This window comes from Carlito syrichta, unplaced genomic scaffold, assembly GCF_000164805.1.
Source record: "Carlito syrichta isolate Samal-C Ts95f unplaced genomic scaffold, Tarsius_syrichta-2.0.1 Scaffold304335, whole genome shotgun sequence".
Lineage (NCBI taxonomy): Eukaryota > Metazoa > Chordata > Mammalia > Primates > Tarsiidae > Carlito > Carlito syrichta.
This window is the reverse complement of record NW_007248431.1, coordinates 458,696-481,316: the sequence shown is the minus strand read 5'-3', so window position 1 is coordinate 481,316 and position 22,621 is coordinate 458,696. Positions and strand designations below refer to the sequence as shown.

The following is a 22,621-nucleotide window of genomic DNA, read 5'->3' as shown; positions in this document are numbered from 1 at the left end:
TGAGGTCAACAGGAGAGTGGGGGAGAGCCGAGCTGGGTGGACGGGCCAGGCATCCAGGCAGAATAGCTGGGCAGGGTAGCCAGGTAGACAGACAGGATGGGTGGGTGGGGTGGCCAGGTGGCTAGGCCATGTGGCTGTGGCTGAGACATGCGCTTTCAGATGGTGTGCCTCCGGGAGCCCCCACAGCTGGTGCTGGGCCTGCACTTCCTTGGCCCCAACGCTGGCGAAGTTACTCAAGGATTTGCTCTGGGGATCAAGTAAGTTCACAAAAGCATTGCTGCTCTGTGATACACGCTGGTATCCCTTCAGTGCTGGCAGTACTGCAGTGGAGAGTCACCATGTCTTATGTTGCTTCTACGTGGCTTGCGGTGTCTGCAGCAAAGAGTCTTCAGGCTGCCCTCAGAGGGGCAGACGTGAGGGATAACAAACAGCTCCTCCAGCAACGTTGCCAGCCAGAGTCCTGCAGCATGGCCGCTGTAGTTGGCTGCCTGGGGGCTACTGTGGCTCCAGGTCTCTGTTCTGGACTTTTCATTCAATACAGTCAGAATGAGCAGGGTTGGGGTCCTTGCTCTCCGGGCTGAGTCCCCAGGCTATCGTGAGCAGGGACCTGGGAACTGGAGAAAGCCAGCGGAGAAGCGAGGCCAATACCCAGAAAGGCTAAGGAGGGCTTTGTGAGTGAGATGGAGAGTCAGACTGGACACCCTCAGCAGCCTGGACCCTCAGTAGGGCCACCCCATCACCTGCTCCACCATGGTCCTCCTAGTCCCACACACATACATGTGTGCAATCACTCATGGCGGGGTTCTCCTAGCATAAGGACCTCAGAGGGGAGCAGGGATAGCTGGGCCCAGGTGTGCTCGTCCTGGGACACGTGTTTGCAACCTTGAAGCTGCGGAGCAATCTGTGGCAAAGCCACATTTGGAACTTCGGTCCAGCGTGACCAGTGAAAGAATGCTGTGAGCCTCTGCAAGAGTCCTGCAGATTCCACAGGGGTGTTGGCCTTAGGTTTAAGAAGAGCAGCTATGGGTGTCCCCTGGAGCCTGACCCACTGACCTGTATGTAAGTACTAGCAGGCGAGACCATTCACAGCACCACCTCTGGCCTGGGGTTTCTTAGGCCAACAGGGAACAAGGAGAGCCCTGGCCCTTCCACGAGGCCATCACCATCTGTAGATTCTGTTATCAGGACTGACACTCAGCTTCCAGAACAATTTCTAAAAGGGCCTGTTAAAATGTGGCAGCCCCACTAGGCACAGTGGCTCATGCCTGTAATCTCAGCACTTTGGGAGGTGGAGATGAGAGGATTGCCTGAACCCAGGGGTTTGAGACCAGCCCGGGCAACTTGGCAAGACCTCTCATCTACAATCAATCAAAAACTTAGCCAGGCATGGCGGCACATGCTTGTAGTTTCAGCTACTTGGAAGGATTACCTGAGCCCGGCAGGTCAAGTTTACAGTGGTCATGAGCATGTCACTGCACTCCAGCCTGGGTGATAGGAACAACTAACAAAAAAAATGTGGCAACCTCCTTTTATAATGCAACTGTAAAGAACCGGTTTCCTTAATATACAAAGAGCTCTTAAAAGTCAACAATAATAATCATAAAGTGGTAGAGTAAACAACTCAATAGAAAAACAAAGAACATGAATAGGAAATTCACGGGAAAAGAAAATGAAAATAAACAGTAGAAAGCTCCTGTGCCCTGGAAATTTAAAATTTAGAAATTTAAAGTGTAACTAAAAAACATCAAGGAGCCAAGGGAGGTGGCCCCGATGTGGGACTGTACCTGGCAAGGAGAGCAGCAGGAGGCTAGGCCAGAGCAGGCCAAGGAAAGGCTGGGGCGGGCACTGGGCATTTACTGGGAGGGAGGCAGGCGGCCCAACAGGTGTTGGTGAATGTCCTGGCTGCTGGCTGGAGAAGAGGTTGGGGACAGTGAGGAAATCAGCCACATCAAGGCCCCTCTTCCTGAGACAGGCTGGTATGGACATGCATCCCCACAATGACCCCCTCACCCATCTCCCCACCCCCATGTGTAGGTGTGGGGCCTCCTATGTGCAGGTGATGCAGACAGTGGGCATCCATCCTACCTGCTCTGAGGAGGTGGTCAGGCTGCGCATCTCCAAACGCTCAGGCCTAGACCCCACCGTGACGGGCTGCTGAGGGTAAGCTGCCGTCCCTGTCAGCCGAGGCACACGGTGCCCACACCGCTAGACTCCATGAATGGATCCAGGTACGCAGGTGGGGCAGGTGTCATGTATGAGGACGGGGCAAGTGGTGAGGGGTATGGGAGCCACCACCAAGACACACTTTGTCCAGGAGCATGGTGAGGCTGCATCTCCCGTGTTGCCTGGAATAGGGAAGCCCCGTCCCATGCCAGAGCTGCTGGAGAAGGACTGCCGGAAGCCTCGGGAGTGTGTTGTCCATGGCAACTCTATTCTGAGGAGATGGATATGAAATGTCCCTCCCAGAGGTGCCTATGGCCAGAGCCACCCCGTCTCTCAGTCTGACAGAGCATCCCTGAGCCTTGCCCAGACTGGGTCCCTGAGGCAGGGTGCCCTCAGGCCTTTGTGGTCCAGCCTACCATGGAGCCCCCAGCTATTGGCTTCTCCTAGACTGGGGTACCTTGGGGCCCCTTTCTCCAGGCTGAGCTGGAGATTGTTGATGGAGTCATGGCTCCCTCCAGATGCCTGCGGGCAGGCTCTAGAGGCCCTGGGGCACTGAGGTATCCTGGGGCGGCCCCTCTGAGCACTCAGGCACCCTGTACACCAATGGCCCTCTCCAGACAAAGAATGCCCTGAGAAAACCCTTAACAGAATTTTACACCTGTCAGAGCTGTTTTGTTAAGAGCTTACTACACATTTTTATCATTTCAAAATATTTTGGTAGTACTACGCTGCTCCCTGTGGCACAGCAGCCAGGAGCGGGGGCACTGTATGGGGACTCGCTCCTCACCATCTAGAAGGTCTCTTTGTATGGCTGCCTGTGCTGACCTCTCCCTTTGTTGGCAGGACTGTTGGCGGCTGGGCCCAGTGGGCCTCGCCTTACCCCTGGACAGCCCGTGAGAAAGTTGGCATGGAGCACGTGCTGGACAGACGACCTGTGTGCCCCACAGGGACGGCAGGGGCTCTCAGCCCTCATGCCCAAACCTCTTGCCCCCCACCCTCCTGCCTGAGCCAGTGGCCCCAGGTGCTGATGCCAGATGATGACGACCTGGGCAGAAACCCACCATGTGGGCTGCTCACGTCTGAGCCCCTGGCATTTCTGGAGTGCAAATAAAGAGGTTTTCCTGAAGCTTGCTCTGCCTGCAGAGTCCTTGACACACTCCCGGGATTGCCTGAGCTGTGTGGTCTAGCCAGCCCCCCAGCCTCCTTGCAGAACCTGAGTGACTTCCAAGACCTGCCATAAGGGTGGCCCGGGGTAAGCGGGGCCATGGCAGCCCTGGGCACGAGTCCCCAACAACCACGGAGTTAGGGAGCAGCCTGCGGTCTGGGGTGGAGCAGGAGGCAGCGCCCCCACCCCCCTCTGCAGCTCAGCCTGGGGCCTAAAGATACCTACTGAGCTTTGCCCTGGGGACCCTCTGCCCAGACCACTGCGAAGTTCTTGGCACTTCATGCAAGGAGGGTTGCCCAGTGCCTGGCAGGTGCCCAGGAGGGGTGGCTACTGCCATGGGCTTTGTCCTAGAGCATCCCACCCACAGTGGCTCCACAGGAGTTGGCAGGGCTGTAGATGCTCTGTCCCCGAATGTCAGTCACCTCAGGAGTTCCCATTGTGGCCCTCCAAGTTGGCTGGTCGGCTACGTTAGGCTAATCCTGTGCATTGAGGCTTGATGGGCTGGGAGCGCCTGTCAGTCACTGCCGAGACACCACGCTGACAGCCGCGGGCAGGGCCGGCATTGTGCTGGGGCTTTAGCGGCGGCTGATCGCGTGTCTTCCTTAAGAAAACATCACTTAGTCTGCCGGCATGCACTGGATGGGACCCTGCTTGTCAGCCACAAAGGAATGCCTTGCACCTCAATGGGCCACAGAGCCTCGCAGTGTGAAGCGTGTGGAGCTCTCAGACGCCCAATTAAGATGCCAAGTGCTGGGCTGGGCCTCCAAGTGCAGCTCCAGATCAGCCGTGTCCCATTTAACGCACGGCTGGTCGCGCACCCGCCTCCCACACGGATCCTGGGGAGAGAGCTCCCTCTGGGCTGCTGAGGCCTTCCCTGCCTTGGAGGCAGAGTGCTGGACTGGGGGTGTCAGCTAACACCTGCCTCCAGGGCTGTGGGTGGGTAGGGTTGGTGGGAGGCTGTGGATTCCTCAGCCCTGGGAGCAGCCCCACATGGCCCCTGAAATGGCCATGTTGCTTTTGTGATGACAGAAGGGGTACAGCTGTGGGGCCCTCAGGATACAGCACGTGGCTCTCAGGCAGAGCCTCTCGCCTCCCTGCCCACCCGACCAGGAGGGCCACCCATAGTCAATGTCCCTTCCGGCTTGCCAGGTGGTTTGCCCTGCGTGCCCCTCTTCCCAGAACACATTTTACACCAGCACCCCTGCTGTGTGTAGCCTCTGTTCTCTCCACGCTGTCTGGTCCATTCCCCTGTCCTACGTCATCACCTAGGAGGGACTGAAGCAGCTGCTGCACACATCCCAGAGGCTGCAGAACCTGGGGTTCCCACTGCAGAGGGGAGTGGGCAGCGGGCAGGTATTTGGCCCAGCTCATGAGCAGGGGATGTTCCAACTGAAAGTCAGTCACTACATGCTTTGGGCTGCAGCCCCCTCGGGGCCCTCAAGGCCAGGTGTTGTATCAGCAGGCACTGATGCGTTCCACACCCCACTGTTGGTGGGACACTGGCCCAGAGCAAGGGAAGGGCAGTGTGTGTTGACCTATCGCGTCCCCAGGCTGCTCCCTAGATTCTTGGGCCACACTCAGGGCAGGGTGGGTATGTGGGCTGGCAGTGGTTTCTATCCCTGTGTCCCTGGGTACGCCCAGCCCTGTTCTGGACCCGCCCCTGCCCTGTTCCTCCTCCTGGAGAGTGCAGGGAGGGGCTGGAGCGCCACAGGCCAGGTGCTCTCCACCTGGCCCCGGGGCCGCCTTCCCACTGCCTTTGCATGTTTTTATGGTGCAATGAAAATATGATTTTAATTCCTCGGATTGTTCTGTGCAACCTGCAATTACCCCCGGCGACGTCGTGCACACTTCAGCTGTGGCTCCAGATTGCGCAAGGACATGGGAGGGAGAGGAGGGGCGGGGACCGCCACTCCGGCAGAGAGACTCCACTCTGCCTTACCCTCCCTCTGAAGTGGGGCGGGGTACACACCCTCTCTGGGCCCCAGCCCCAGCCCCCGGCATGATATTGGGCAGGTCCCAAGGTCCCCTAGGAAGCCAACTCACAGAGAAGGGGTGACATGCAGCTACAGGGACATCCTAGGCTCTAGGGTGCCACAGGGGAGGCCAGGGTCTGCGGGGGCTTTGAGGAGGGGTCTGGGACAGGTGGCAGGGGTGCAGCAGGGGGTCATGGGTTCATGAGGGATGGGTGATGAGATGCTCAGACTGCAGCCCTCTACCCCAGCAAACCACAGGACACTGGGACCCCCAGCTTTAAGCGGCAGCCTTGGAGGCCAGTGTCTTGGCTGGGCTTACCTGGCTGTGACATGACCTCTGTGTCTGCCTGTGCTGGCTTTGTAGGCGGAGTTGTCCCTGTGAGAAGCAGCTGCCATCAGGCAGGGCTGCCACTGCCTGAGCCCGGTCCTGAGGTTGGGCTCCGCCCACAGGCCCCAGCCTGGTGTAGCAGCACAAGTTGCTGCCAGGCCCCTGGGCTCCAGCCCCTCCCCAAGGTGTAGCAGGTCTAGGGGGCAGACCTGGAGCCCCACCTGTCCCTCATCCATTAGGTACAAAGCTCAGGCCACCCAGGACCCTGCCCAAGGAACACCCAGAAGTGGCTAGAAAGTATACTTGTCAGGGTGGGGCCATGAGGCCACATAGACCCCTCCAGACCCTGTTTGGGCTCCAGGCACCTGTACACACCTGGTTCTGGCTCCTTCCTCATGTTGTCACTGCCCCACACTCATGTCTCCCTGGGAGGACACAGGTTGGCATCTGGCTCCTACGGTGACATCTTGAGAAGTGTGTCTGTCTTTGCTGGGTGGCAGATGGGGGCTGTTCCTGCCTCCCTGAGCTCAGAGCTGCCCACACTCCCAGTCCCAGGATGCTCCCTTCACCCTGTGTCCCTCTGGGAGCCATTTCCCCTCCCTCCAGGGTCCCTGGGTACCCCTATTCTGGAGGAGGGCCCTGGCCTCTGCTCATCTGTCCACCCTCCTTCCTGACACCCACCCCTGGTCCTGGTCATGGGGCACAAGAGGGTCAACATGAGTTGGTCTTGCCAGACTCTGGACAGAGATCCCCTACCCGAGTGAGTGGAAAGCAGCAGTGGGTCCCTGTCTGAGGCAAGCAGAGGGCACTAGGTGGCGAGGGCAGGTGGCACAGGCCCGTCAGGTGCCAAAGCCCAAGCTCAGTGCCCACCAAGGCCAGAGCACATTTCTGTGAAGACACAGCCCCATCAGGAAGCATCTCTGTCTGAACTGATACTCCATCCAGACAGACCTGAGCCAGGTCTTGTTCCTGGGGGTGGCCCCCAGCCTCAGAGCAGATGCCTCCTCCTGGCTCCAAAGTCAGGCTGCGGACTCTTGCCTGGCCTGGGGAGCTGTGGACCTGTGCCCAACCCACACTGGAGCAGAGAATGTGGAGCAGAGAATGTGGGTGGGGTGCTGCCCCTTCCACAGCTCTAGCATCCCACTACGCAGGACTGTTCCAGCAGGGCCTGGACTGGAGGCCCCCACGCCACTGGGGACCCTGTCTGCCCACTTAGGGCCCTGACCCCTGCCTCTGCCTCTCACCTGCTAGATTTGGCATGGGAAGCTTACTGACTGCTTAGAGAGGTTTCCAGACCTTTCTCCCTGGGCTTTTGTGGAGCCTCAGGCAGCAACCCCAAGCCTGTCCCAGTGGGGCCACCAACACAGAAGACCCCCTAGAGGTACCACAGGCTGAGGAAGGGGCCACTGATGTCTTTGGGCTGGCCTGCTTCTGCCTCGCTCCTTCATGCCTCCCGGCCCTCTTCATCAGGGCCAGTGGAAGCCCACAGTCAGACAGGCAGTCTGTGCCCCACCTTGTTTCCCCTTCCTCTGCCATCATCTTAACCCGAGCTCTCTGGCCGGGCATGCACAGCTCCAGGAGCTGCCTTAGGTCCTTCCTGTACCAGGCAAGGAGGTATGCCAGTGTCCCGGCTGCCATCCAGAGCAGAAGGCAGGCAGGCAGGATCTCCCATGCCCCTCTGCACATCCAACTAAGGGGCACCCTGATGCACCACTATGCCAGGGGCTTCTCTTCTGGGGTCTTCCAGGCAGGCTGGGGGCTCCCTCAGTGCTGTGCAGACCTAGCTCTGCCCAGCTCCCTACCCAGGCTGGTACCCAGCTCCCACAGGGCCAACTTTGGGGAGAGAGCTGCAGGTGCCCCTCAGATGGGCTGATGAGGGTGGAGCTGCAGGCGGGCAAGGGCTGTCCACCCATAGACCAAAACACTCTGCTTGGGAAACAGCTGGACAGAAGATTCTTCAGCAGGCCAGAGATGCCGAGACTGATAATGGAAATGGAGGTGACTGAAGGACCCGGGTCTGGGGCAGTGGAGGTATAGGGAACCCAGGCCGCCATGCCCAGGTTCTCCTTGGAGTTGCCCCACAGCAGCCACAGGCTGCAGGGCCCACCTCCAAGCCCTGCAGGTATGGCTGGTGCCATCACATCCTGCTCCCAGAAACACAGTGACAGGGTGAAGTTTTGCCAAGGGCTCAGGACGTGCAGCTGGCACCCTGAGCTCCCGCAGCCTGTGACCAGCATCCAGCTCGGGCTGGTGCCATGGGTTCTCAGAATCAGAGCATAGCAGCCAAGCCTGTCTGCATGCACCAGGAGATGAGGACTCAGATGCCTCTACCTGTCCACACACAGTACGTGGCCCACTGCCTTGTGGTCCAGGTCCACCATATGCTGGGTCTTGCTGCTGTTGACACCCAAGACAGATCTTTCGGGAAACTCTAGAAAGAGGAGAGATGAGACTTTGGGCCCATTTTCCAGATGTTGCTTCTCAATCCCAGTGAGCTTGGTCTTGGAAACAGTCAGAGCCACAACCTTCAGATCTCAGCCTGGTGTCCCAAGCCTTTCACACTTTCCTGAAGAACCACCCAAACAACCCCTTCTCACTCCTGCTGTCCACTCTTCTATCCCTTGTCCTCGTGGTCCAGCTCCTCAAAAGTTCCCTAGTTTTTGGTCCTGCTACCTGAGGGTTCCGAGAGCCTTGTGCACTCTGGTCCCCAGCCAAACACCTGTGCCTGTTAGGACAGTAAGGAGGCTGCCTGCAGGGCCCGCCAGGCATCTTAGACCCAAGCCTGTGTAATCCTAGCCCTGATGCAGTTTATGGTGCTCAGGTTACTCTAATCCTGAAACCCAAGCCAGGGTTCCCAGAACCTTCCCAGCGCCATCTGAGGGGGCAAACTGGGACTTCTTGGTGGGCAGCAAGAGGACTTCTTCCTGTGTGCCTTTTGTGAGCCCACTAGGGGCAGGGCAGGCACTGGGCACCCTCAGGAGTGAACACCCAGCCCTGATAACCTTGAGAGTTTAGGAAATGGCCGGACCCTTGGCCGCCTTGCTGGGCCTGCCGTGGCTTCTTCCCAGGGAGGAAGTTCAAAGCCAGCAGCAACAGCAGGAACCATGGGTGAGGCAGGCCCAGCTCAAACCTGGCAAGGTCTTGGCCTCTAGAGTTTCGTGGGACAGGGATAGGGCCTTGTGGTTTTCTAGTAAAATCGGGATCTTTTTGGCTTATAACGGATGATCAAATAACACCAAATGCTTGGGAATAAAGTGGGACCCTAAACAAGAGACTGTGTGACCTCGTTACACAACAGCTGGGGTTGGAGCCAGCTGGGCCCAGCTCCCTGCCCTGACTGCTGGCCTCCGACCCACAGGCTTCCAGGGCTAGCTTGCTCTGGGTTCTGGGTATGTGCATGAGCACAGGGTGGGAGCTGACTCCTTCTCTCTAATTGAATGAGTGAGGTATCCAGGCCATGCAGGGTGAGGACAGTTAGCGGCACCTTGTGTGTCTCCAGCCGTGCTGAAGAATTTTCACACCCGTAGGTTTCCCTGAAGCAGATACAATTAGCTCCTGACCTGTGAGGTCACAACAGGGGACAGGATGTCAGGAGAACATGGCAACGTCCGGATCTGTTTTCTCCAGGCCTCTGGCCTGATGAGTGAGGAGACTGAGGCCTGGACCCCCCAGGAGCCCCGTGGGTGCGATGGTGTGGCTGGGCCTAGGGTCTTATGCCCTCTCCACCAAGGCCTCACCGGGTCTCTGCCTGTAGGAGAGGGTGGATGGGAGGAGAGACCGCCACAAGGCCTCAATGGCTCATTGTTTCCGCTCGTGGAGCTGGAATTGGGCCGAGTGACTATCATAATAAAGTCCTAACAATCAGCCAGTGGTTGGGTTTCCATAGCTCGGGGAGTATTTGATTTTCAAAGTCTTGTGGGGGAGACCGTGAATAAAGGGAGCACGTGGTTCACATCAGCCCACACTTTGCAAGGCAGTCTCCATCCACTGCCTCATTCTCTCAGAAGGTGCTGTGCCTGCCAGCTCCCTGGTGCTCAGGTATGTTGGGGCGGGAGGCTGCACCAGGAGGCTCACACACAGCGGGGATGAGCCCTGCCTCCAGGGCGGACAAGCTCTGATCCACCCCTCCCTCCGAGGCTGTTATGAAGTCCAGGCTGCTGCGATGGGGGCGTTCAGTGAGTGGAGACACTCCTCTCACTACACCTTGAACTTTCTCTGGCCCCTGGTCTCATCCGGCCTTTGTGCTTGTGCCTATGCTGGTCCCTCAGCCCAGAGCTATGCTCTACCCTTCTGCCCTGGCTAACCTCCCTCAGTGGCTGAGATGTGGTGCAGGGTCTCCCTCCAGGAAGCCTTCCCTGATAGCTGGCAAGGTGAGGGCCCTGCTCAGGGTTCCCACAAAACACTTTCTCTTTTACCCCAAAGGATATCTTTCTCTCTTGCCCTAAAGCCTCACTTTACATCTTTGACCCCAGCATGGAGCCTGGCACAGAGTAGGTACTTAAAGTATGGTTGTCAAGCATGGCATGAAAGCTTTATGTTATGTTTCCTTTTCTTTAATCTAGAAACAGGGTTTCTCACTCTGTCATCCAGCCTGGAGTAAAGTGGCCTAGTCATAACTCATTGCAGTCTCAAACTCCTGGACTCAAGTGATCCTTCTGCTTCACCTCCCAAGTGGCCAGGGAGGCTAAATTTTTAAATTTTTGTAGAGACAGGGATCTCACTATATTGCCCAGGCTGGTCTTGAACTCCCACCTCAGCCTCCCAAAGTTCTGGGATTACAGGTGTGAGTCACTATACCCAGTCATATTTTTTCTATTTTTTAATACCCATGGTGCCCTGTTCTGCAAGAACCAAGGACATGAGCTCTGCACACACTATGAGTCTGTGAAAAGAACGGTGTGGCTTAGATGACCTCATTTAGTTTACCTTTTCCTGGTTCTTATGTATGAGAGCCTCCTACCATGCAAGATGGGCAGGATACCACACCTGTTCCATGCATTTGTCAGGCACCCTGTGTATCCCAATCACAAAGCAGGCACAGCTGGACTGGTGCTTGTAAAAGAAACATACAGAGGTGTTGGCTTGAGTGATGACTGAGTAGCTTATAGAAGGCTAACTTTTTCACATATAACAATGATCCACTCTAGACAAAACAGAAAAGACAACTGCCTGAGGCACTGAAGATCAACCAAAAGTGATTAGAAACTAGCTGGAATCCAACCATTGAAACCACAAAAAGCATGCCTTAGGAGAAAGAATTATGTACCAGGACTAAAGGATTTGCCTGAAGACTAAAGGCAAAACTGCAACAGATTCATTCTAACAAACGTAAGACCAAGCCTCCAAAAATTCAAAATGGAAGGCCTACTAGAACAAAAGTCAACACTCTTCAAAAGAAGATAACAGAATCTAGAACCTCTACAGAGTGCCATTCACAATGTGCAGAAAGCAATTAAAATTACTAGACATTCAAGGCAACATTACAATGTGATTTCTCACCAAGAGCAAAAGCAGTTAATAGAAACTAGCCCCAAGATGATTCAGATGTCAGAATAAATCTAAACACAGCTATTATGAATATGTTTATGTACTAAAAATGGTACTCAAAGGAAAAAAATGAATGTAAAGAGAACACTGCAACAGAGAAATGGAAACTATGCTAGAAAACTAAATGAAAATTCTAGAATGGAAAAGTAAAATAATGAATAATTAACTAGATGAGATATAACTGTTCTTAAGAATAGACTGGTGATGGCAGAAAGGGTCAATGAACTTGACATATTTTTAAAGTTCTCCAATAAAAAGAATAGAAAGTTATAAGATTCAAAACAACGATAACAAAACAGAGCCTAAGGCACCTGAGAGACAATATTAAAAAGTCAAACATAATGTCAGACAAAGAGAAGAGACAGAATGGTGCAGAAAAAAATAAAAATAAAAATGATTTAAAATTTCATGAATTTAGTGAAAAGCATCAACTTACAGATTCAAGAATCTCAGCAAAGCCCCATGCAGTATAAGCTTAAAGAAAACACAGCCAGGCATATCATAATCAAACTCCTGAAAACCTAAGATTAGGACAAAACCTTGAAAGTAGCCAGGATACATTACATATGTCTGACTTCACATGAGAAAACAATGAGTGGACAGAAAGGAAAAAAAGTCAACCCAGAAATCTACATGCTGTAAACATATTATTCCAACACCAGAGAGAAGTAAAGACATTCTCAGATAAAGACAGCTGAGATTATTTCTCACCGGCAGACCTGCACTGTAAGAATTGCTGCAAGAAGTAAGTCTTCAGGCAGAAGGGAGATCGCATCAAGTGGAAACAGACTGACAGAAATGAAGTGTCCCAGCAGTGGTCAATATGTAGGTAAATTTAAAATGCTGCCTTTTCCCTTCTCTTATTTTCTTTAAAAGATGAAGATTACTTAAAACAGGAATTATAACCACGTGTGGTTGGCATTATATTATTGAAAAAAGTATGACAACAATAGTGAAAACATAGTTTCAAATGGAATTATACATGTGCAAGGTTTTTACACTTAATGAGAAGTGGTACAATATTAACTCTCATACATTACAAGCTATTAAAGATGTATAGCATAAATTCTTAGAGCAACCACTAAATAAAATACAAAGAGGTACATCTGAAAAGCCAGTAGCTGGGTCAGTAGCTGGCTCCTCTCACTTGGTGAGCTACTGTTGTACAGACATGCCAATTTTATTTATCCACTCACCTACAGGTAGATATTTGGGTTGTTTTTGGCTATTGCCAATGACTGCAATGAATAACAATGTGTAACTCTTTGTTATACATCTTTGTGTGGATATATGTTTTCATTTCTCTTGGACAGACATCTAGGAGTGAACTGGCTAGGTCATAGGTAGGTATATCTTTAGCAGTGTAAGAATGCCAAAGAGTTTTTCCAAAGTAATTGTGCCAGATTCCCACCACCATTCATCAACATTGTTTTCCTCCTCAGATTCTTTTCAAGAGTCAGTGGAACTTCCACCAAACAGACCACATCCTGGGACATAACAATAAAAATCAATAACGACAGTCCATTACCTAAGCAACTTCCTTAAGAAACCAGAAAAAGAAGTGCAAATTAAACCAAAGTAAATACAAGAATGGAAATAGAAGTAAAAAAGGGAAATCAATAACACAGAAAACAAATTATGAAGAAAATAAGGTAAAAATGTTGGTTGTAAAAAAACAAAGTAACCAGTATCAGGTATGAAAGAAGAAACATTTGTAACAGAGACTATAGGCAGTAAAAGGATAATTATGAACAAATTTAGTTCAACAAACTTGAAATGGATAAAATGGACAGATTCCTTGATTTACACAAGTAGAAAACATGAGTAGTCCTATATCTATTAACATAATTCAATTCTTCATTAGAAACTATCCTAGAAAGTAAACTCCAGGCTCAGATGGTTTCATCGATTAATTTCATTTTTTTCTTAAGAGACAGGGTCTTGCTCTGTCACCCAGGCCAGAGTACAATGGTACAATCTTGGCTTACTGAGGCCTTGAACTCCTGGGCTCAAGTGACTCTCCCACCTCAGCCTCCTGAGTAGATGGGACCACAGGCATGTGACACCACACTGGGATAATTTTTTTTTTTAAACAGAGACGGTCTCACTCTTTTACCCAGGCTTCTCTCAAATTCTTGTCTTCAAGTGATCCTCCTGCCTTGGCCTCCCAAAGTGCTGGGATTACAGGCATGAGCCACTGCATCCGGCCAAACATTTAAGGATGAAATAATACCAATCTTACACCAATGCTTTCATAAAATAGAGGGGGGAGAAACTTCCAAACTCATTTTATGATGCCACCAATACTCTGATATGAAAACCAGATGAAGACATTATAAGCAAAGAAAATTACAAACAGATATCCCCCAAGAACACAGAAGCAAAGGCTCTTAACAAAATGTGAGCATACTGAACCTGGCTATTAAAGATGTATAGCATAAACTCTTAGAGTGCTCCATACAAATAATTCATCATGGCCAAGCAGATTTATCCCAGGAATGCAATATGGTTTTACATTCAACATTCAATCAATGTAGTTTGTCACATTAACAGAATAACAAAGAAAAATATTGTGTTCATGTCAATAGAGAAAAAGCAGTTGATTGCATTCAACATCCATTCATGAAAAAACAAAACCCTCAGTGAACTAGAACTTAAAGGAAACTCCCTCAACCTGATAAAAAGGCTTCTAGGAGAAACATCTACAGCTAACTTCATACTTAATGGTGGAAGACCAAACACTTTCCACCCAAGATTAGGAACAAGTCATTGTGTAAGTCCTCCAATTCTGTTTTCCTTTTTCAAAATTGTTTGGCTATTCAAGCGTTTTCATTGAACTGTTACTGAAGGTCCTGCCTGGCCAAGGCAAAAACAAAAAGCCCCTGCATATCTGTAGTACATGTGTGTACATACAATATACACATTATAGACACACATGCAAATGTCACATATATGCATATACATGTGAAAGCAAGCAAGCTCGGTTGTCTTTAATTGTAGATATGATTATATAACTGGAAAATCCTAGGAATCTATAAAACTACTACTAGAACTAACAAATGAATTTAGCAAAAGCTCAAGATAAAAACATAAATTCTATTTTTATATACTAGCAATGAACAACTGGAAAGTGAAATTTAAAAAAATTTTAATCGACAATAATTATACACATTCATGGGTACATAGTGATGTCTACATCACTATGTATCGAAAGTGGAATGTTCTACACTTACTTGTATATGGCGGTTATCCATGTGTCCAAAACTCATGAAACTGCTATTAAGATCTGTGCCATCTACTGTAGTAAATCTTACCTAAATTTAAATGATACATACCTATAATATAGTGATCAGATCAAGGTAACTAGCATATCATCAGTTCTCATATTTGTTTCTTTGTGTTGGAAACATTCAACTCCTTCTAGCTATTTGAAACTATGTATTATTGTTGACTGCAGTCATCGTACAGTGCTAGAGACCACTACAACTTATTCTCTTATTTAGCTGTAATTTTGGTCCTTTCACAGATCTCTCCCCATCCTCCCTTTTTCCTACCCTTTCCCAGCCTCTAGTATCCTCTGATCCTACTTTTTATTTCTATGAGATCAATTTTTTTAGCTTCCACGTGAGTGAGAACATGTGATGATTAAAAGGTACCATTTACAATAGCATCAAAAAACATAAAATGTGTAGAGACAGATTTAATAAAATATATCCTAACCTGTATACTAAAAATTATAAAAATTCCTGAAAGAAATTAATGAAAGCCTAAATAAATGAAGAGATATAATCTGTTCATGGATTGGAAGACTAGATAATTGTTAAGATGTTCTCAAATTTATCTATAGATTCAACATAACCTCAATAAAAACTCCATGAGAAATTGATAGGCTGATTTTTTTAAAAGAAATCGACAAGTTGATTCTAAATTTTACATGGAAATGCAAAATAACTAGAATAACCAAAACAATTTTGAAAAAGGAAAACAGAATTGGAAGACTATCTGGTTTCAAGTGTCATTATAAAGCTGCAGTAATTATCAGTACAGTATGCCTTTGTCCTATAGACAAAGATCAATAGAACACAACAGAGGGTCCCAAAGTAGACCCACACAAATGTGGTACCTGGATTTTAACAAAAGTGTCAAGGCAATTCAGTGGGGAAGAGGAGAGTCTTTTTAATGAATGGTGCTAGAAAAATGGGATGTTCTCAAGGAGCAAAATGAACCTCAACCCCACAGTCACATCATACACAAAAACAATTCAAAACACAATGCAGACCTGCATGGAGAAGCTGAAATAAATGAATTTCTAGAAATAAACACAGAAGGAGATCTTCATGACATTGGGGTAGCAAAGTTTCTGAGGGAACAAAAAGCACTAGCCATCAAAATATAAAACTGCTCTTTAAAAGACATTACCAAGAAATGAATAGACAAGTGACAGATTAGGAAAAAGTATTTGCAATACATATATATTGACAAAGATTTTTATTCAGAATGTTTACCAAAAAACTCTTGCAAATTACTAAAAGATGATAACCACATAAAATCATGGACATCATTAGGTTATCAGGGAAATGCAGATCAAAACTACAGTGGGAGACCACTCCATTCCCAACAGAATGAGGAAAATCTAAAAGACTGACCATACAGAGTGGTGAAGCTGTGGAGCAACTGGAATTCTCACACAATGCTGGAGGATGTGTAAGAGACATTTTCAGCCACTGTGGAAAACTCCTGGCAGTTTCTTACGCACCTACCCAGCAAGTCCACTCCTAGATATTTACCCCTAAGAGATGAAACCCTACATGCACAGAAATAACTTGCTCAAGAATGCTCATAGCAGCTTCATTCATAATAGCTCCAAACCAGAAACCACCAGAAAGTCCACCAATAGAAGGATGGCCAGCTGGGTGTGGTGGCTTACTCCAGTAATCCCATCACTTTGGGAAGATGAGGCAGGAAAAATGCTTGAGGCCAGGAGCTCGAGAACAGCCGAGGCAACACAGTGAGACCTCATCTCTACAAAACAAAAAAATTAGCTGAGCAAGGTGGCATGCTACTTGGGAGGTTGGGGTGGAAGGATCACCTGAACCCAGGAGGTTGATGCTGTGGTGAGCCCTGATCTTTCCACTGCACTCCAACCTTGGTGACATAGTGACAGAGTGAGACCCTGACTTAAAAAAAATTAAAAAGAAAGAAAAAGAAAAGAAAGGATGGCCATACAAAACATGTAATGGGACACCACACAGCAATCAGGACAAAGGCAACTATGCAACTGCAGCATGGATGCATGCTACAAATGCTATATTGACTGATAAAAGCCAGATGCCCATGAGTCTATGCTGTAGGGCTCCATTTGTAAGAATGAGCAAAATAAAGCTGTGGGGTAGAAACCACAGCAGTACCTGTGAGGCATGGGGCCCAAGGGCACTTGCTGGGGAGTGGAATGTTCTGCACTTACATGTATGTGGCAGTGATCCATGTGTCCAAAGCTTACGAAACTTTGTTACTAAGATCTGTGCCTCCGGGCTCGGTGGCTCAGCCTGTAATGTAATCCCAGTACTTTGGGAGGCTGAAGCAAGTGGATTGCCTGAGTTTGAGGGTTCGAGACCCACCCTGGCTGCAGTTCTGGCTATTTGGAAGGCTGAGATGGAAGGATCGCCAGAGCCCAGCAGGTCGAAGCTGTGGTGGCCAGAAGTGTGCCACGGCACTCCAGTCTGGGCGACAGTGTGAGACTCCAACTAAAAAAAAAAGATCTGTGCCATCCACTATAGTAAATCTTACCTAGATTTTAAAAAAAGAATGGAAGGAAACCCATAAAGACAACACTAGTGCTACTGGGCTTGGGTGCCCAGCTGCTCACTAAGATGGGAAGTCTCTGAAATATCCATACTCAACATGTAGGCTGTAGCCCCACCAGCAGGACAGGAAGATGACATTGGGACCTCTGAGAAGGATTCAGTTCCCATTTTCTGGAACGTTTCTGGTGGGACAACAAGGTGTCTGGGTGAACAGAGAGACCCTGCCACTGCTGGTTCTGGGCACAGACATCCACTGGCTGGCTCTGGGAAAGGCTCCTCATGCAGATCCAAGCACAAGGAGCACAGACAAGGGCTCAAGAGGCTGATAGTCCTTGGGCAGCTGGCATTATCCTCCTGTGCTGTGTGTCCCTGCTTATTCCTGGCCCCTAGTACTTCAACCCTAAATATCTCAGAAACAAAGTCCTCATTTGAATGCCTTCCCCGTGACTACCGCCTCTGGGTTTTCAAGTTCAAACAGTTACATCCAGTACTTTACACAAGTTTACCATTCCTTGGGCAAGGCATGCCGTACCCAGCTTCTCCATCTGTGAAATGGGCTGATACTTTTCATCATCCAATGAGAACCTGTCATCATGTGCTAGGCACTGGGTGAGCTCTCTACAAAGTTAGTTTACCCCGCTGTGTGGGTGAAAAGGCAGCACTGGGGTCTGTGAAAGAGCCAGCCCACATGGAAGTTAAAATCAGTTTAAAAAATATACATAGAAGCCGGGCTCGGTGGCTCAGCCTGTAATCCCACGCTTTGGGAGGTTGAGGTAAGTGGATTGCTTGAGCCCGTGGGTTCAAGACCCGCCTGGACAACTTGGCGAGACCTCATCTCTACAATAAATTTAAAAAATAGCTGGGCGTGATAGCACGTACCTGTAGTTCCAGCTACTTGGAAGGCTGAGGTGGAAGGACCACCGGAGCCCAGCAGGTTGAGGCTGCGGTGACTGGGAGCATGCCACTGCACTCCAGTCTGGGCGACAGTGAGACTCCAACTCAAAAAATATATATATACATAGAAATTAATGTAATACACTATGTTAATATAAAGAAGACAAAAAAAGCACTTGACAAAGTACAATACCTTTTCATAATAAAAATGCTCCATAAACTAGGAATAGAAGAATTCTGCCTCAATATGACCAAGCTCATATGTGAAAAGCCCTCAGCGAACCTCACATTCAGTGGTGAGACCCAAAAACCTTTCCTCTAAGATCAGGAACAAGACAAGGATGCCTGTGTTGGCCACTTCTATTCCATGTTGTACCGGAAGTCCTGGTCAGAGCAGTTAGGCGAGAAAAGGAAATAAAAGGCAAAGGAAGAAGTAAAATTATTTCTGTTCACAGGTGATATAATCTTATATGTAAAAAGTGCTCAAAATTCTACAAAAACACTTGTTAGAGCTAATAAAAAATTAAACAAAGTTGTAGAATACAAAACCAAAATACAGAAATCAGTTGTATTTTTACATATAGTACTAATAAACATTTTGGGAAGGAAATGAACAGTTTCATTTAAATAATATAAAAAAGAATAAAATATCAATCAACTTAACCAAGGAGGTGAAAAACGTGTATACTGAAAATTACAAAACATTGCAGAAAGAAATTAAAGAAGAAATAATTTCAGTGGAAAGACATCCCGTGTTTATGAATTGGAAGATTAATATTGTCTGCATGCCAACTACCCAAAGAAATTCCTATTAAAATTTAAGTGGTGTTTTTTTCAGAATTAGAAAAACTTATCCTAAAATTCATATGGAATCTCAAGGGACTCCTAATAGCCAAAACAACCTTGGAAAAGAATAAACTTAGAGGCCTTGCATTTCCTGATTTCAAAATGTACTACAAAGCTATAGTCATTAAGGCTCTGAGGTCCTGGCATAAAGACACACACACAGACCAATGGAACAGAATAGACAGCCCAGTAACAGACCTCACGTATATGGTCAAATGATCTTCCACAAGGGTGCCAGATAGAAAGGACAGTCTTTTCAACAAAGGTGCTAGGACAGCTGGATATCAACATGCAAAAGAATGAAGCTGAACTCTTACCTAAGGCTATATACAAAAATTAACTCAAAATGAATCAAATACTTAAATGACTGAAAGACCTTAAGACTGAAAGTTATACAACTCTTAGAAGAAAACACAGGGCCAAAGCTTCACAACACTGGATTTGGCAATAATTTTGATGTAACCCCCAAAGTACAGGGAACAACAACAAATAGACAAATTGGACTTAATGAAAATTAAAAATTTCTGCATATCAAAGGACGCTATCAAGAAATTGAAAAGGCAGTCTACAGAATGAGAGAAATACAATCATATACCTGATAAGGGATCAATATCCAGAATATATAGAAAATCCCAACAATTCAACAACAAAAACCCAATTAAAAAATGGGCACTGGAGTTGAATAGACATTTTTCCAGTGAAGATATACAAATGGCCAATAAACAGGAAAAGATGCTCGGCATCACTAGGCATCAGGGAAGCAAATACAAATCACAGTGAGATATCACTTCACACCCATTAGGATGGCTGCTACAAAAAAGAAAACAAAACAGAAAATAACTAACTTTTGGCAAGGATATGGAGAGACTGGAACCCAGTGTACTGTTGGTACGAATGTAAAATGGTGCAGCAGCTGTGGAAAACAGTTTGGTAATTTCTTCTTCTTCTTTTTTCAACTGATTTTCTGTATTTTGGGTTTTTTTTTAGAGTTGGGAGTCTCAGTCTATCACCCAGGCTGGAGTGCAGTTAGCACGCTTATGGCCACTGCAGTCTCGACCTGCTGGGCTCAGGCAATTCTTCCGCTTCAGCCTTCCAAGTAGCTGGAACCACAGGCGTAGGCTACTGTGGTTGGCTAGTTTTTTTTTTTTTTAATTGTAGAAACGAGGTCTCACCGCGTTTCCCAGGCTGGTCTCAAACCCCTGGGCTCAGCCAATCCTTTCCCCGTCGGCCTCCCAAAGAGCTGTGATTACAGGCTTGAACCACGCGTCCTTGGCCCGTTTGGTGATCTCTAAAGTTAAACAAAAGATTACCATATGATTTGGCAATTTTACTCTTTAAGTATATACCTAAGAGCACTGAAAGCAGGAACACATACACTTGTGACTACTGTTCATAGCAGCATACTCACAGTAGACAAAAGGTAGAAATAACCTGTGTCCACTGACAAACAGATACACACAATGGAATACTATTCAGCGTTAAAAAATAAGGAAATTCTGACACATGCTACAACATGGATGAACTTTGAGGACATTTTGCTGAGTGAAATAAGCCAGTCAGAAAAGGACAAATAATGTCCTTTATTTGTCATGTAACCTCTGTTTTGTTTGTTTGTTTGTTTTTTGAGTTGGAGTCTCACTCTGTCACCTAGACTGGAGTGCAGTGACCGCTCCCGGCCACTGCAGCCTTGACCTGCTGGGCTCCGGTGATCCTTCCGCCTCAGCCTGCCGAGTAGCTGGAACTACTGGCACGCGATACCACACCCGGCTCATTTTGATTTATTGTAGAGATGAGGTCTCGCTGCCCAGGCGGGTCTCAAACCCGCGGGCTCAGGCAATCCACTCACCTCAGCCTCCCAAAGCGTGGGATTACAGGCTGACCAACCGAGCCCGGCTATAACCTCTGCTTTAATGAGGTACTTGGGGTATTCAAATTCAGAGACAAGAAGTAGATGGCAGGTGCCAGGGGCTGGAGGCACAGAGGAGTTTGTGTTTAATGAGTAGAGTTTCTGGGGTGGTGAAATTCTCGAAATAGATAGTGGTAATGGTTACACAATACAAACGTACTTAAGGCCCCTGAATTGTACACCTAAAAATGGCTGAAATGGTAAATTCTGTTAAATATATTTTACTACAATAAAAAAAGATACGTTTATCAAGGACCAGGATATATTCTGAAATGTTTTCCACAGCTGCGGCACCATTTTATATTTGCACCAACAATACACTGGGGTTCCAGTCATATCCTTGCCGACAACTGGTTATTTTCTGTGCCGTTAGGTGATTTGGTTGTTGTGTGAACATCAGAGCGTGCACACTTAGATAGCACAGCCTACTGCACAGCTAGGCTGTATGGTCTAGCCTATGGCTCCTAGCCTACAAACCAGTATAGCATGTAACTGTATGGAATACTGTAGGCAACTGTAACACAATGGCAAGGATTTGTGGGTCCAAACATAAAAGAGACAGGAAAAATATGGTCTAAACGATAAAGAACAGTCCACTTGGATAGGAAACTTGACATGAATGGAGCCTGCACCACTGGAAGTTGCTCTGGGTAAGTCAGTATGAGTGGTGAGTGTGAAGGCCTAGGACATTACCATCCATACTGTATAGACATTGGACACTTAGGTCACACTAAGTTTCTAAAAAAACGTATTTTTTTCTTCGATGATGAATTAACCTTAGCTTACTGGATGTATATGTAGTCTGCCGCTGACCCGAACGTGACTAGCATACACACAATATGGCCCTGGGGGGCGGGGGCGGGGAGGCAATTTGGTCTGAAAAAGGTCTTTTCTGACCCAGCTGGATCGGTCTCTGCACAAGGCTCTGCCCATTCTCCGCCGGCGGTGGAGCGGAGCTGCCTGCAGCCTGAGGTAAGCCCAATCTGTGGAACTCCCCCTCTCCCTTGAGGGAGGAAGTTTAAATTATCAGGTCAATTAGGAAAGATACAACCGAAAAATCCAAGTCTCATTCCCACTTCAAGGAGGCGTTTACTGGCTGGGTGCCACTTTTATTATTTTTGGCCCAGGCGGCTGAAATCCCCGCAGACAGGGGAAGGTACAATATGATCTTTGATTCGCATTTCAAGGATCAAAGCGAGCAAGTTCGGGTGTAAATGCAGATAACGTTTCAGAGACTTCTCATGAAAGGAGTCACTGGGCCGGGGCAAGGGGAGCCGGCGTTACGTGGGCTCCCTCGTGCCCGGCCTCCCACGCCCCAGGGACTCTCGGCCGATCCACGGCCTTGGCCCGTGGGCACACCCGTCTGCCCCTCTTCCAGCCGGAGCCATGAGGTGCACAGCGCCCCAACCTCGGCGGCTCTTCCCACGGTCTGGGCGCCGGCCCGTGGGGAACCTTGGCAGCCCGCCCTCACCGTCCTCTCTGGGCGCTTCGGCCAAGGAGGGCAACACCAGCCCACCCCACGGCGAGGGGGCCCAGCCCTGCCGGGGAAGAGCGCCGCACCCGAGTCGGGGGAGCCAGCGCCAGGCCCACCCGGGGTGCAGCACGGGTGCGTAGCTGGGGTGCCCCGGGCACGCCGCGTTGGGGGAGCGCCCTTGAGGTCCAACCCTCCTTAATGGCCTCGGCCCCGGCCCGGATCTCAGCAGACCCCTGCGATAAGCTGACTCCGGGGCAGTAGTCGCGGACTGAGGTTGCATCAGCCCCTCGGTCTCCGCAGCAACAGGGTCCAGACTTCCCGGACGCGAGGGGCCCCTGTCCACTGCCCATCGGGAGGCTCGCAACAAGAGCTGCTCTGGCCCGCCCGCCCACGCCTGCGCACGTGGCCCGCCTGCTCTCGTGACGCTGGCGCGGCAGGGGACCGTGAGCTCCCATCACCCAGCACGCCGCTGCCGCGTTGGCAGGACCCAGGGGCGCCCTGCGCGGACACGGCCCCACGGC

The 22,621-nt window shown here is 49.2% G+C and overlaps 2 protein-coding genes across 2 annotated transcripts in view; both read left to right on the top strand.

The window, feature by feature from the left end:
* TXNRD2 (thioredoxin reductase 2) overlaps positions 1 to 3,293 on the top strand; it is a 45,375-nt gene extending 42,082 nt beyond the window's left edge. Inside the window, exons 14-16 of the mRNA XM_008059689.2 lie at positions 160 to 257; positions 2,035 to 2,228; positions 3,007 to 3,293. Of these exons, the coding sequence (XP_008057880.1) occupies positions 160 to 257; positions 2,035 to 2,158 (222 nt within the window). The 3' untranslated portion in view covers positions 2,159 to 2,228; positions 3,007 to 3,293. The remainder of the gene's footprint in view (positions 1 to 159; positions 258 to 2,034; positions 2,229 to 3,006) is intronic.
* The window catches only part of RTL10 (retrotransposon Gag like 10), a 23,774-nt gene continuing 3,820 nt past the window's right edge, over positions 2,668 to 22,621 (top strand). Inside the window, 4 exon segments of the mRNA XM_008059708.2 lie at positions 2,668 to 2,720; positions 3,007 to 3,097; positions 21,528 to 21,598; positions 22,005 to 22,232. Coding sequence (XP_008057899.2) covers positions 2,668 to 2,720; positions 3,007 to 3,097; positions 21,528 to 21,598; positions 22,005 to 22,232 — 443 coding nt within the window.